Source organism: Acanthisitta chloris, unplaced genomic scaffold (assembly GCF_000695815.1).
Source record: "Acanthisitta chloris isolate BGI_N310 unplaced genomic scaffold, ASM69581v1 scaffold650, whole genome shotgun sequence".
Taxonomy (NCBI): domain Eukaryota; kingdom Metazoa; phylum Chordata; class Aves; order Passeriformes; family Acanthisittidae; genus Acanthisitta; species Acanthisitta chloris.
The window spans coordinates 87203-103888 of NW_008649756.1; the positions used below are offsets into that span (position 1 = coordinate 87203).

The following is a 16686-nucleotide window of genomic DNA, read 5'->3' on the forward strand; positions in this document are numbered from 1 at the left end:
GCAAAATTAACCCTTTGTTTCAGAGGTCTATTGTAGCCAACTTTGAACACCATGTTGCCATCACTAGACAGGTACAAACACACTAACTAATTTTTAACTATTTAGTGTATGGCTACATAATATTGCAATCATACAGTAAATTAGTAGACCATAAAAATTAGCACCATACTCCATCAAACACCATGAAGAAAAACCCTAACTAAAGACAGAAACATAATTTATCAATTAAATATATAACAGTAATCTATTGATAGACGTGTCAAAATCCTACATCCAATTCCTCCATTCTCTATTCTCACGATAATCATTGTAACGGTGGTTCCTGATTCTTATTTCTTCATTTTGTGAAAAAAAGAGCAATGACAAAATGTTTTGGAAAGATCACAGAGAAGTAAATGATAAACAGAAAAAAACTGACGATGCTAGCTCCTCTAAAGAGGGTTCTCTCAAATGTTCATAAAGACAGTTAGGAAAATCAATCCAGAACTAAAGAAAACTTAGAAGCTTTTCAACATGAAAAAAACACAACCCTCTTGGTTTTTAAGTAGCCGAGGATAGAGGATCAGAGCACATTGATAAAAGTGACAAAAAAATCCCACCAAAATCAAAGCATATCAAAGAAAGTAACATTAGGTATCAAATTGTTTAAAATAAACTAGCAGAACAGAAAAAAAAATGTAAAAGAAAGAGGGTAGGCATGTTAATTGTTTCTGACTTACATGTAAGTCTCTGGAGAGGGTGACATTGCTCATGTCAATTGCTCGAGGAGTGTAACCATGGGCTGTATCTACAGAGATCTGAATGACAAGTGTGCAAAACAGTGGAGTTACGTAAGCATTTAATATGAAGAAGTTAACATCAACAAGATACTGAAAGTAATGAAAGAACTTAAGGAAAAAGTCACTTATATACCTCTAGAGAGCAAAAGGATCCTATGCAGCACAACTGAAAATACATCAAGGGTGGTAAATTTAAGGGAGAATTAGGCAAAGGTCAACACAGTTTGTTCCCAAAGACAGACAGTAATCAGACACAAATCCCTTTCATTCAAATGCAAATTTCACTTGAACTCATTTAACGTTTGAATTTACTATGGATAAGGACTAGTGGATAAAGACATGACTAAAACTCTGCCTTTTATAGAGATTTTTTTTCCTCAGCAGACAAAATATCAGTATGACTAAAACTCTGCATTTTATAGAGATTTTTTTCCTCAGCAGACAAAATATCAGGTTATTTAGTTAAAGGTGAATTCAGGCAAAACCCCCAAACTTTTAATTTGGCTTTTCAACCCTCTTTCTACATTTAAAATGAGAATCTACTAAATACTTATCTTTTACTTTCTGACCATCCTCCCCTCTCAGAAAACCTCACCATTTTGCCATTCTTTTCTTCTACTGTCTAAATTTGTCACAGGTTTACTCATTACATTGACACAAATGTTCAAAGAAGCATAAAAAATGGCAGAGGTTCCATCGATGACAAGCCACTGATACAAGGAACGTGGCTAGAAAAGAGGAATTGCTAGATTTTCCTCTGTGGATACTGCTGTAACACATAATTTCCCCCACATGTACGTCTCCCTTTAGAAAAAACGTTGTCCAGACTTTTGTTCCTACATGCAATATTATTTTCATATGCACGTACATGAACATGTAGAGGCCTAAAAGTTCAAAGACTTCCTTTCAAAAGCCAGTTATTCTTAATAGAGAATAACACAAAGTATGTACAAGAAGCATGCAGTAAATAAATACTGAGAAAGTAATATTTTCTAAAGCAAACAATGCAAGCATTGTTACATCAACATGAAGGTAGCAATTAAATATACTTACAATTTCTCAGCTGTACAGAAAAATGCTATTCTGTGTAATTATGTGAAGACAGCACTACACATTTTAAACACAGGATGAGTATTAATATGACAATGTACTCTGAAATACTGAGATATTTTAGGCTTCAGAAAACCTTCTAGAAAAGTTATATGAATTCATTATAGCAAGAGAAGACTTAGCTGCAAAAGCTGTTTTCATATGTTGATATCTCAACTGTAAAGCTATTCATTCTAATGAGATCCTTATGCTTAAAACATTTACTAATATCTCTATCAGTAACACTGGGGCTGCTATTAAAGACACAAAAGTCAGGAAGTTTGGTATTTAATAATTTTGAAGGCAATTACAGTGTGCAAACTATAACATGTAGTTTAGCCCAAGTACTAAATCAAATCACTTGATATACAATAGTGTCTATAAAGAGTGGCGAGACAGGTTCAACTGCTCATTTTTTACAGGCATATCACCACTCATATGTGTTAATAGTGCAGAGCTGAGTGGAGACGAGAGGCAAAGATGTTTCCTCCATTTTATTTCCCCCATTTCTTCACCTTTTCCATGTGTGTCTGTATGAATGAAATTTTCTCACCTCCTCATTTTAATTGTAAAGTATATGGAGCTCTAAGAGAATTTAGTGCCAAGATTTCTCCATTTTATCCTTACACTATTTTGATTTAAGAAGACCATTCCAAAAAAAAATAAAATAATTCAGAACATTGGCTGTCTAATATCATATTAATACTCACTGTTAATATGTAATGATGAACTGTTGCAAATGATTCCTCTAAATACTGTATCTAACATTAGATCAAGTGAACAAATACTTACCTATTTCAGTTTTGTCTAGTTTGTTGGTTTTTTTTAAATTACTACTAATATATTGCTTTAGAACAAGGAAAGACAGTTCCAGCTTCAGTGACAAGAAATCCAAACCAATCTTCAGGATTGTACAATTGCATGCAAAAAATGCTTCTGCATGTTTTTATGCCATAGGGTTTTTTTCATCACTTGTAAAACCAAAGACCAGGAAGCATATTTTGCATGCCATTTTTTCCAATAAGTTTTTAGCAAAATGGCTCACTTGACTGGTTTGAGATATGCGACGTGTCCGATTATACAGCGCCATGGAATCTCCCTCACGTGTCCTTTCAATTCGCCATCCCCACGCCAGCATAGTTTTTAGAGATTCTTTGATTGGCCATCGATAAATTTCTTTTTCCTAGAAGAATGCACATGCAATAATTAACTGGTTTATTATGCAGCTGTACAGAGCAAAAAAAAAAAACAACTATTGGACTTTTTCCTGGTTACACTGAGATTCAAACAACTATTGGGCTTTTTCCTGGTTACACTGAGATTCAAAGAAATGTACTGAAATCAACCCTTATGGCCAAGGATTACTGGAATGAGGCTAGTAATTAAAATGTTTGTTTATCATTTTAGAGGCAGGCAGAAGAATACCAGCCCTGCAGGAAGCTGATGATCACAGGGATACCTGTGCTAACAGCAGGCTTAGACATGAACTCAAAGATGGAGCAGCAATTACCAGAAGTAACAGAGTTTTGTGTGCTACATGAACTAAAAGAGATAATCATAGAATCATAAAAAACATCCATGCTGGAATGGACCTTTGGACATCATCTGCCTCTACCTTCTATTGAGGTGAGATAAGCTAACCTAATTGGGCTAGCAGTGGTTATCAAGATTAGGTTAGCTGAGGCTTGTTGTGTCATGCTTTCAGTATGCAGGTCATTTCACCACTTTTCTGGGCAAGCTGTTCCAATGGTTAAGTTGGCAAGAGAAGAAGGATTTCCAGAAGGCATTTTTGCTGAAGAAACTTACACCCATTGCTTCTTGTCCTGTCACTGCGCATTTCTGTGAACAGAATATATCCATCTTCTCTATAACTAACACTTAGGTACCAGGAAACAGAGATTATATCTTCATCAGCTTTCTCTTCTTTAAGCTGAACAAACCCAGTTCCTTTAGCCTTGCTTCCTTTATCGAGTTCTCCAGATGCCTAATCTTCTTCATGACTGTTGTGAGTTACAATGTAGGGTCTAACCAATAGTATGTATTCTATTGTCTCCACAAGCTGTTAAAGCAGGTGGGGCAGTGATCATTATCTCCTACTCATCCCTGATGGCTCCCTCAGGGGCTGCCTCTGTTTAATGGGCTGTCAGGGACCCATGCAGGCATAGTTACATTGTCCCATCCTGAGAAGCTTCACCCCAAGGGTGGATTCCCAGAGGGCAAGAGCTGCCACTGGACCTTTGGGAGAGGACCAGATCTGCAGGATCACTGCTCCAACAGACCCATCGCTCCAGGAGGACTGCAGCCACCAGTTAACGGACTACTACTAACACCCTGACTGACAGGGTGTCAGGTTATTTTCTGACTCTGTCAGTGGTTTCTTTTTGTACTGTTGCATTTGTTGTTCTGGTTTTCCTTTTAAATTTTATTTCTGACTTGGAGTCTCTCACTGGTTTGCTTTCAAACGAGCACAATGACCTTCTGCTGAAGACCAGACAAAGCCTAAACCTAAGTCTTCACTAAGCAAGAAGGCATTGCCATATGACCATACTGTAAAAATATACTGCCAATATCACACTTCAGTTTCACCACAAGTTATGCCATGTAAATTCAGCCATGTGAGAAAATAGATCGAGTGGCCTATTTATTATACAATAAAATCATTCTATATCTTTCTGAGATTTTGAGGAAGGCAACAACACATTATCTAAATATTTTTTTACAATATTATGTAAACATAATGCAATATTTTCAGTGATATTTCAACCATCCTGGATCAAGAATGAACAATTCCTTACCTTTTCAGATAGTAACTTATATTGTTTCATTAATGGTTGCACTTTTGCAGATTCAGAAAATGTTTCACCGTATGTCCAACCATTGGCAAACTGCAAATGGGAATACCAAGAAAGGAAAAAATGAGGGAAAGAAAAAAAAAAGAAAAATCCTATTTTTATTGGTACAAATTAACTGAACAATGCTTCTGCACAGCTGTTCTTTTAAAGTTTACTTTGTACTATTTTCTCAACCAACATTTATATTATCTACACATTAAGAAATGAATCATGCATCATGCTATCTTTTTGTAAATTAATGATTACCCAAAGCTACAGTATCAACACATTTTCTTTTAAAGATTTATATAGAGCAGAATACTGTGCTACATTTGAGGAACTATTTTTAACACTGGACAAACAAGTGCACAAATGAATAAAAACACTTAGGAGCCTTTTTGGTTAAAATACAATGACATTTCAAGTCCATGAAACTGTTAAGCAATTAGCAAGTATATTTACTCAAAAGGCAACAATGAAGTAATGAAACAATGAAACACTATTTTGAAACACTCATATGCATTTCTAGAAATTTCACTCAAATGCATTTCAAGAAAATTATTTGTTTATATCTTACTTACACACAAGCTTGTATCATTATGAAAAATAATAACATTCAGAGTAAACTATTTTAAAGATGGAAATGGACACAAATAAAAATTCTGATTTTACTTTAACAGGAATATTGGTTTTACCTTTTCCATTGACCATTTGTCATGAGCATGTTCCGCATATTTGTTAATGAAATATTCTAGCTTTTCAGGGATTGTAATGCTGAAAGTGAAGAGAAAATTAGCATTATATTATATATGCTAAAATGTGAATGCTTTTGTTGTGATGAAAGCTTTCAAATAAATAATTAATAATGTATGCATCCATTCAACACATCTTACTGTACTCTGTATTCTCACAAAGTTTGCTCCAAGGCCCAGTTAAATCAAGGAAGAAATCTAAATCATTTAATGAGCACTGAATGAATGACAACCATTGATGCAACCAATGACAACCTTTGATATCTACATGCTGGGAAAAATAAAGAATGATATCAAGCACTCAAACTTTTTGTTACACGTCTATTATTAGCATTCATTTTCTTAGAACTAAAGATATAACTATGACCTACAGTTTCAGAAATATGGTAGTAACTTATTGCACGTTTCCATTATCAACTAAGTATGGCTAACAATCCTTTTTGAAACACATGATCTATCTTATGTATTCCTACAAATTGCATCATATGCTCGAAGCACTCTAACTTAAGACAACTCAAAAATTATAAATCTACTAGGGCTTTATTTTCCACCACTCCAGTGAATACTAAAAATATTAAAATCCTTATTAATAATAATAGAAACATCACACAAAGTAATACATTAGCCCTTCAATAGGTGCATATGACAGTGCAGAATTTAAGGTGTCTGAGGAAGTAAACAAAAAGTAGGAATCCTTAACTATCAAACAAGCACTAGAGACAGAATCCTCTTCCAAAAATAACTTATCATATATCAGAAATTTTCTTCATCTGCATTCCTACAAATGAAAGGGAATAATTGCTTCTTTTTTACTAATGAAACAGTGAAATTTTCCCTCCTAACACAAAGAATTTTAGCAGCAGAAGTGTTAGAGTGCCATCTACTGCAAAGCAGAAGTGTCTGGATATTAATTTTCAGTCATAAGGTGGAAAAAAGCAGAAATGTAAACCAAAATTATGTCAGAGTAACAGTTTGCAAGAGCCTAACCACACACAAATGTCAGAAAATATTCATCCAGCACTGTCATCGGTTGCTATTTCTTGAACGAGAGTATTTTGAGGGAAACTCCACTAATGCTATAATACTTCAAATAATTTCATAAATCCAGTAAGTTGACAAGTACAATAACACTCTATTATCTATAGCTTCATATAAATAGGTCTAATACTAGTAAGCAATGTGATGCAGGACTTGCATGTTAAAAGAATGTAAGATAATTTGAAAGTGACACTGATAGCAGTAGAGATTTCTTTGTCTTGAATCATCCCAGAACTGTTGACTCCTATGGCAATGAAGTGACCCTATGACTTGGGTAGTGTCAAGTAACATTTTATGAGTTTTTCAAATATATTCTGCCTATCTATAATTTTTCTCTGAAATGGAATCAGATAATCTAATATTGGATTAAAGGCAGTATAATATTCATACTAAATTTTGCTACATCTTCACATATTGCAAATTCATCCTAGACAAATGAATTGTAATGGTCACTGATGTAATTTCTATATTCCAGACTGGATTATGGTCTTTACCACCATATTTTAATGTGCATACACCTACAAGCATGGTGTAATGAATGTATCAATCTACTGACAGCACTCTGTGCGCTGAATGTTAATGGAGGCAGAAAACTCATAGAGGCAACATAAGCACATGTCTGACAACAGGAATTTTTCAAGATATAGTGCATAACCACACTGCTGTAAAACTGTCCTATACAAAAGAAAATGGGGCACTGGCTGTAGTCAAAATTCAGGACAGGAAATTTCCATTCTGATATGTGCTTTGTCTGGTTAATGTACTTCAAAAAGGATGATCAGAGTCTGATTGCCTAGAAAGAATGAAGATCTTTCTGGTCAAATCCCAATTATTCATAGTAAGAAGAGATTATATGAATGTGTCATCAAACATTATTTTCTGTAGTTACACTGTCATTCACACACACTGGAATTAGTGTCTAAGCACATGTTGGTAATGACAGTGATGATGTAGACTAGTGTACTTTTTCATCTCCTGAAAACATGCTGGTTGCTTTGCAGCAGGCAAAGAAAGATGGACAGTTCTACCTTCAGGGTAAAAATGTATTAAAAATATTCTAAGTTGACCAAGAAATTAGTTATGTAACTGGACAGCTATTGCTTTATATGATTTAAAATAAATACACAAATAAAAATATAAAGTTAAGGTCTCCATTTTATCTAGAAGATAAGCATTCAAAAGAGAATAAAAGCTGTAGGTTCACATCACATGAAACAACATTTTACACATTAATGATAAAAAAATCCTAATTGCAACAAAATAATTCCTTACTTTGAGGTATCAACAGGTTGAGGATTAAAGTTCCCATCTGAATCCATTGAAGACTGTTTTTCCATCATATTGACATAATTTGATTCCATATAATCTGGAGGTAAGGCCCCTGCAACTGCACTCAGACAAGGCAAAGCCAGTTTGAACAGTTCTTGTTCATACTTCTGTGGAACACACAGGGGATAGAAAGTGAGAAGTGAATGGGAACTTTGGCTTTCTTACTCAGTGTGAAATTGAATTTTTGTTCTGAAAATAAATAAAACTGACTGGCCAACATATAGATAAAGCTAGGATCAAGCCTTGATCTTGCTCAAGTAAATGGGAAAAGCACTGACTTCACTGATAGCAACACTAGGTATTTTCAGATGCATGGGAAGAGAACATAGCACAGGAATACGCAGAGCACTCCTAAATACTTAGATTTGAAATAAAACTCATGAAATTTTAAGCAGGCTTATTAAAAATACTCAGACAATGAATAAAAAATGCATATCAAGGTGTATTAAACTTTTGTCCAAAACAGAATTGATTCAAGGGGTCTGAAACTACAGCTATGAGGCAGAGAACTATACAGATCTGTACAGATACATCTCAAGATTTCTTCTTTTGTGATATAATTTTTTTTTAGTGAGCAGACAAAATGGTATACCTACTTTCAAGCAGAAAGTAGAAGAGGAAGATTTACATTTACTAAAGCCTACATTATTTTCTTTAAAGTGGATAATACAGTGTTGATAAAAGCTGGGTAAAAAAAACACAGATTAGCGAATAAAGATTACACAGTAAGGATTTTACAGTAATATATGGATATTAAAATTCCTTACCTTTTGAGATAAAGCATCAAAAATACCCCAGAACAACTTTCTGGATAAATGAAGTTCTTCTTCTGAGGCAGCACCAAAGTTACCCCATCCACTTGGCAAACAGTAATACTTCCAGCATCTTTCATAATGATTTGTCAGCAACTAAGAGAGAACGTATTTTGAAAGCAAATAAAATATATCTGTCAAGGTTCTTCCATTCTGGCACTCAACCATTACACAGGCACTACCAGCAAAAGCTTCTATACTTTTATTAATAAGTCATGTTGCATATCTATTTTTTTAAAGCATTGGTGCATATATACACAGAATAAGCAGCTTTTTCTTCTTTGTTTCAATACTGTTTTGCAAAGCTTGTTGGCAAAGTATTACAAGTTGCAGTCAGTAAAGAGCTGACAGGATTACCTTTTTTCCAGCCAAGATGGAAAAACGCAGAAATTAATAACATAAATGTGCATAAATAAAGATAAGAATTTGAAAAAAAAGTCGTGATGTAGAGAAGTGAGGATTTTGGTAAACAAAAATATAATCTTGACACTGTGCAGTTCTGTTGTGATTTTAATCAATCAGAAATAAACCAAACAAATCCATGTAACACATTTCTGTATCTTCAGTTTTAAATAATCTGTTATTGGCTATTTACTATTTAAATTGTTGGATGATTAAATAAAAATGGGGAGAAGAACTCGCATGCATATAGAATGTAAAAAGACAGAAGTATTATCATTTCTGTAGAGCCAGAGGGGTCTTATAAATATTGACTCTAAGAGTCAAATACATATTTGAAAATATTTTCTCAAATTATATTCTATTACACAATGGCCAGACAAATTTGCTTTTGAACTACATGTGAATACTAATACATATGTATGTTTTTAAATGAAGCCAAGGCAGTAATGGCAGGTTTATTCTTAGAGAAGTCCCCAGTGAAGCACTGACCATGAGTTAAGAGGAAATGAAACCAAGGCAGCTCTATTCCATAAAGTTCACACTATATTATGTAGGAAAACCATCACAGGTTTGGATTCACATGCTGCTTCAACTGAGGAGCTCTATTCCATAAAGTTCACACTCTATTATGTAGGAAAACCATCACAGATTTGGATTCACATGCTGCTTCAACTGAGGCAATTTTTAAGTGTAGAAACCAGCAAATGTATTCACAGTAGACAGCATTGTATTCAGATTAGCATTCATTATTTCCTTCTCTCTTCCCATTCAAAATTACATTTTCAGATGCCTGATTAACTTGTAGCTGTCTCTTTAGAAAACTATAATCTGTTTGCCAGCACAAGCCCATAAGGAATACACAGTACTTTTAAACCAAAAACATTAGGAGACATAATTAGGATTCCCTGGCTAAACCACTGAAAATCAGTTTACTGCCAGTGAAACCTTTCAGAAGTTATAGGTCTGTCTTCAGATAAGGAGTTCATTTTCCTCAGAAATACTATTACTTCTTTAGGTGTCAATGGACAAAATAATCTCAGAAATACCTATTGCTTCTTTAGGTGTCAATGGACAAAATAATTTTCCCATGCTAACACCATGGTTCTCTTCACATCCATACTTCAAAGCCTAACTTGCCAAAAGGATCCAGTTATTATTTTCTTACTGTTCAGTCCAGCAACATGGGAAACTAACTGTGGTCATGATCATCAGTATCGTAAACCCCTCTCTTTTAGATGCACAGATGTCAAAGAGCTGGGGTTGTTCCTTCCCCCCAAAAAACCTGAAAGACTACAGCCATGCAGGGAGCACCAAGTTACTATTTGGTTTTAGCAGCACATAAAATGTCATAATACACTAGAAATGTCCCCTTTAGTGTAGTATACTAAGTTATCAACTGCTTTTCTCACACACCGACACTAAAGAATGACTACTCCAGCATCTTTAGTTTGATTGAGGACTTCTTGGGGAACAAAACCAAATTATGAAGTCCTTAGCAGGACTTTAGCAGCAGGTCCTGACTTTGAGACTAATGATTTAAATTCCTATTCTGAGATCAGGGATCCTGATACACCTTTAAAGCATAAAAAGATATTAAACAAGAAAAGAATAGTTATCTCATTCAAAGTTGTGGTGGGAAAGCATTAAAAACAACTGCTAAAAAACAACAGAAGAAAAGGTGGGAAATCATATGTTTCTTAAAACTCCTGATGGTATCTAAGGAATCTTTAAGGAATATGTCACCTCAAAAAGGAAAAAACCCCACATTTTCCTTGTGCATTAGGAATCAGAATCAAGAAATACAGGTAAACCTTTTGGGGCTGAAAACAAAATGGAACACTATTACTAAACATGTATGGCTTAGCTTTCCGTGTACTAACCACAGAAAAAGAGTCCATTTTCCAGGAGCAAGGAAAATCAAGAGAGAGGACAGAAATAATGGTCAATAATATCAATCACTATCTTTTGTGCACTGGATTCTCCCTCTTGCCCCCAAGGGCTTTTTCTATTCCGTTTCCACATGGTCTTAAACAAACAGGAGATAATTAAAGGAGAAGCAAACATTAGACTTGGACTTCATAATTCCATATAGATGGATGCAAATTAGGCTGAATTTCTCCCAAAGCAACAATTTATCTTTAAAAACTATGGTCTTAAATTATTGCAGAGTGGAGATAAGGTAACAAAGATTATAGAGAATATTCTCCATGCAAGTATTTCTGTTGCAAGTATTTCTGTTAAAAGGAATGTTGCTGAACACTAGTATATACTTTTACCTTCAGAGGCATCTTTGTATGTTCATTTAATAGAGGAACATCAAATACTAATCTTCTCAGCAAATGCTGCATCATGGAAGGCCGCAACTGCCTAAAAGCAGACAAACCATTTCAAAAGGGTATACCAGAATAGTTTCATGTAAATAATTAATAAATACAGTAAAGCAATGTATCAGTTCTACACCATTAAAATTCTCCAAATTCATAAAGTAATAACATTTTGCTTGTAGCGCTAAAAAAGGTGCTTCAAAGAAGCCAAGAAAATATCTGATCTATAGACAGAGGGAAGCAGGGGAAAAAAAGTACTGAATTTTGATATTGTGTATTAGGATCACCATGCCAATGAGAAAAGGATATAATGTTAATTTCTTGTAATATATCTCAATGGCTCTTAAAATATCTTAGAAACTACTGAAGACAAAAAAGCACCAACTCTTTGGATGTGCTAAACTAGACACGTAGCAGTGGGCGCCAACTGGAAGGGCAGTAGAAATAGTAAAGAGTATATATGTTAGAATAGTATGGACATTAAAGCTTTCCATATAAATAGCAAAATCTGTTCCATTTTCTTCATTCCTATCAAGGTAATATATATATAAAATGGTCAATGTGATATTTTATAAAAAATGTTATCCAGTACCTTTTTACAGGACTATAATATAAATAATTGTTGTTTCAGAGCACATTTCCACATTATGAAAAAAACCCAACAAATCATGTTGATATATTTTAAAAAGCATTGTCTGGTGAACTGAAATCCTAAATGTTAACTTTCATTAGAAACTGAATTCATAAGTGCCTAGTCAACTTCTGATAATTGAGCTTCTAGGCTTATAAAAACTTGGATAATAATCAACTGGTTTTGAGACTGCAGACACCCAAACAAAATTTTTCCCATAGGTGTTAATAATGAGGTATAACAATACAAGTCATTCATTAGGATTAAAAATGTAACACACCATAAATAAATATCCACATAGAACTCTATAAGTTACTGATTATCAACCACGCTGCCAGTCTGTACAGCAAAAAGTATTTAAATGGCAATTCAATGTATGTATAATAGTACAATTCCAGAGCTTTGTCTTTTTGCAGTACATCCTCTTAGTTAATCACCGAGGTTTCAATATAACTGATTTGGAGATAACAAAATAACTGAGGACTGTATATGAGTGATTAATAGAGTTGCAAATTCAATATAGTATACTAAAAATATCACAATCATCTGCCAGGAAACCAAATCTTAATTATGTTACTGGTGGCATAGTGCTGTATTCCTGTATTATAAATATCATAGGTTACTATCTCACTTAACATTCCTGTACAGCCAGAAGAATTTTCTTACCCACAAATAGACAGCAAACACTCTTCAATAGAATCTCGCTGAGCCTTGGTAAGAGAGCATCCCTTTGAGAGTCTGTACACAGTATGTAATAAGGAATCAATGAGGGAAGCATGGTGCTCTGTGCCAGCAAAAAGAGGAGCACATCTGGTCAAGAGAGGCAAGACTGCTGTGCAAAGGTATCGATTCAGAGCCAAAGCCATATCTGTAGCACTTAAAGCAGCCTATGAATTAAATGGGACAGAAATTAGACTTGTCTCACCAGTGTTGCAACAAATGAAAAGAACTTGTTGTTTGTTTTGATTTCGCAGTAGCTATAAAGAGTTACATTTCCAAAACACACAAATGAAGACTTCATACCTACTAGAAGCTAGATGCCTAACTTCTCCTGCTTGCAGAGTCTCACAGATGGCTTTTGTTTTGTTTTTAGTGACCAAAACCACTAAAGGTGACCATTCAAAAACAAAACAATTTTCAAGACTCTATTGAAGAATGTCATAGTTGCTTAACAGAACACTCCAAAATCAGGTAATACCAGTCAGTACATCACCTGCTCTTGCTTAAATATCTGGCTGAAAAGGACACGGGGATGCTGGTCAGCAGCTAAACATGAGCAAGCAGTGTGCCCAGGTGGCCAAGAAGACCAATGGCACCCTGGCTTGTTTCAGCAATAGTGCAGACAGCAGGACCAGGGAAGCGATTGTCCCCCTGTACTCAGCATTGGTGATGCCACACCTTGTCTCCCCAGTTTTGGGCCCCTTACTACAAGAAGCAAGACATTGAGGTGCCAGAGTAAGGCCAAAGAAGGGCAATGGAGCTGGGGAAGAGTCTGGAGCACAAGTCTTATGAGAAGCAGCTGAGGGAGCTGGGGGTCTTTAGCCTGGAGGAAAGGAGGGTCGGGGAGACAACTATCTGAAAGGACGTGGTTTAGTGGTGAACATGATGGTGGTGCTAGGTTGACAGTTGGACTTGATGATCTTAGTAGTCTTTTCCAATCTTAATGATTCTCTAACTCTATGATTTTAAATAACATAATTATTTTCAGAAAAAATGTTGACATAAAAGGTCAAATAGGAAAACCAAAGTCCATTTCTTAACCCTTCTAATAGCTCTCTAAATCTGATTTTTCTGGACCAAACCAGCTAAGAATAATTAGATGAAAATAAGACTCATGGAGAAAAAGGCATGAATATTGAAGAGCAACTAAATGGAAAATTTAGTAATTTTCTAAATAATAATGTAAATGTCCTTAACAAATGCACAGTGATTAACATGTTCTGTGTATCTCTGGAAAGAGGCTCTCAGTTACATGTTTCATTGGCAGCTCATCTGATTTTTGACTCCATAGTACAAGCTCAGAAAGTCTCTTGGGGAGAGCATTGCATCTTTTATGGACATGGGTATGAGTGGAGGCACTTATAAAGTGACCATCATTCTGGACAATGCATCTTCAAGTATTATTAAATCTCAGAAGACATGAAGACATAAAAAACACTTCGTTGAGGGATGAAAAATGCTGTAGTGTCCAGTAAGAACCAAAATATACCGTATCTAAAGATGCAGCAGCACGAAGATCTGGCAGAAAGCCAACTTCAAGAAGGTGTAGAAGAAAATCCTGGTCTTCAATTCCATAGACCCTGTCAAGGAACAAAACCATGGCTGCCTTGTGATCTGGGCAAAACCCCGCAGACATGTCAGGTTCCACCACAGTACCATCTAAAAGGAAGAAATAAGACTTCAATGACAAGGATCATCTTTCATCAGCAGACTAGGCAGTCATGCTGCTACTTGTCACACATTTTGTGTCTCTGTTAGTAATTAAGCACCTTCCCCACAGTTTTGTTGCACAAAGGCAATGTATTTTTAGTTAAATGTAAAAGAATGCATAAGCAAATTCTACTCATAGAGACCTCAAAGTCCATACATGCTTTTCCGTTCATGCTTTGTGTATTAAGGGATTCTTAGCTATTGATATACTAACAACCTAAGTACCCAAAATATATGTGTAATTAATCTACAGAACCAGCTAGTTCTTGGAAGAAGCAGACAGAAAGTAAAATGTACAACAACTGTACATCAAACATCCTGGAAATGCAGCATTGGTGAGCATATCTGTAATATATGACAAAGAATTAAGATTGTGCTAAAAAGCCCTCTGTATCTGAAAACTTTGGAAATATCTGAAAGGAACTCATTGAAACATTTTAAAATTTTGATACTTAATTTTGAAAAGCAAATACGTAATTCTGTATCTATGAGCTGCACTCTGCTTCTGAGATATCACCTATTGATCTATCATTATTTGGAACTATATTGGAACATAAATAATGGTGTAATAGAACGATTGATCTTTTTATCTCTTCTACTGTAACCTATTGGACAATCTTGTGCTGTAGGTCCCTAGGCAATCCAAGTTGCAATTATAATGTTCTCTCTCCAGACACCCTAAAAAGCAGATGCAATTCCTTTCCCCTTCATATTGATGCTCACATAGGTCCCACTACTGCAATCAATTCTGTATAGGCAGAAAACACAAAGAAATGTATTTGCCTATGTGTGTCACACCTATAACTTCACCATAGTTGCTGAAGAACAACTCTGGTGTCTTAGTAACATTGCTAGAAACAATTGATAGGGTTAGTACAGCAGAAGCTAAGGATTATGTTATTGAGAAGAAATATTGCAATTTTTTTAAATAGTTCATAAAAACAGAAAGCATGCATCTTTTAACTTCTTTTCAAAATGATAATAGATTTTCATAATTCAGTTTAATGGGATCTGGATCAGTGATTTAAGGGTACACAGACTTATTGACTATAGCATGCAGAAAGATTTTTGAATCATGTTTTGACACATGATTTCAAATTCACATAACAAATAGTTGAACTTTTATAGTATTTTGAAATGCTGAGAGGACTATGAGAATCAGTATGACAGCAAATTACAAAACATAAGAATGGGATACTAGAAAAAAGTGTATAACAACCATCTTACCTTTAGCTATGGTTGGCATGTGGAAAGGAATACTAATTACTCCCACCAAATCTTCTAGTGGAATCAAAGACCGTAGAATTGATCTGATTCTAATGGCTTCCCCTTTACCAGCATGGATTAGCTAAGGAAAAGACAAATAAAAAATTAACAAGGTCTTATTTTTATCTTTCATATGTATTCATGATCTGGAAGCTTTCTGAACCATAGATACACAAGAGTAACTGCTCCCAAAATTGCACTATAATTAACAATGTAAATTTCACGCAATCTGCATCTATTTGCTGTATCTGGCATGCAAAAGTAGTAAGTCTAAAAATCTAAATGTTTGGTTATTAAATAAGACTAAGCTCATTTTCAGAATTAAATATTAGGTAAAATAGGTGAACAAAGCACAAAAATGTAGCATATGGTGGGAGGGGCAGGTGGAAGCAAGAGCAGATTTTTAGATTTAAAAAGTCAGTTTTTCCGTCCTGGTGAAATAACAGCACTTTCAGGTATTTCAGCTGTTGCAGTCTGGTGGGGTTTTTTTTAAGGCAGCAAGACAGGGAGAAACCAAGAAATTTTTTTATTCAAACAAAACTGATATTCATACACTGGCCTTATTAAATGGATATATCTCTCCTTTCCCAATTTACCAATCTCTCCACAAATCTGATACTGATCCATATAAATCTATATTAATTAGGGCAATTACGGCACATTTCAGGATGAAATGAAAAACTGTATAACTACATTTCCGAAGAACAGGAATGCATATTGAAAAGTAAACAATTAATATATTCAAGTAGTTTCAAGCTCTTACAAAATAAGTGGTAAGGGCTTGGTTATTATAGTGAGTCTAGCTCTCTATCCCATGCCTGAAACAATTACCTCTGAGAAGGTTTTTCAGTGTGAATAAAGACTGTGAGATATCGATGTGTATGTCCAAGGATGATGTTTATCCCCACATTTTTGAAAGAATGCCCTATAATATTTACCCTTTTATATGCAATTTAAAGAGTCTGTTTAAATAAGTATATGAAGAGTAGGACCGTAGTTTAAG

At 34.9% G+C, this 16686-nt stretch overlaps 1 protein-coding gene across 1 annotated transcript in view; it reads right to left on the reverse strand.

Annotated features, from left to right (window-relative positions):
• The window catches only part of RYR2 (ryanodine receptor 2 (cardiac)), a gene marked incomplete at its 5' end in the record, with an annotated part of 271378 nt that overhangs the window by 86498 nt on the left and 168194 nt on the right, over positions 1 to 16686 (reverse strand). The window contains 10 exons of the mRNA XM_009069811.1: positions 720 to 797; positions 2914 to 3051; positions 4664 to 4753; positions 5395 to 5473; positions 7762 to 7925; positions 8586 to 8726; positions 11309 to 11399; positions 12654 to 12874; positions 14197 to 14366; positions 15645 to 15765. Of these exons, the coding sequence (XP_009068059.1) occupies positions 720 to 797; positions 2914 to 3051; positions 4664 to 4753; positions 5395 to 5473; positions 7762 to 7925; positions 8586 to 8726; positions 11309 to 11399; positions 12654 to 12874; positions 14197 to 14366; positions 15645 to 15765 (1293 nt within the window). The remainder of the gene's footprint in view (positions 1 to 719; positions 798 to 2913; positions 3052 to 4663; positions 4754 to 5394; positions 5474 to 7761; positions 7926 to 8585; positions 8727 to 11308; positions 11400 to 12653; positions 12875 to 14196; positions 14367 to 15644; positions 15766 to 16686) is intronic.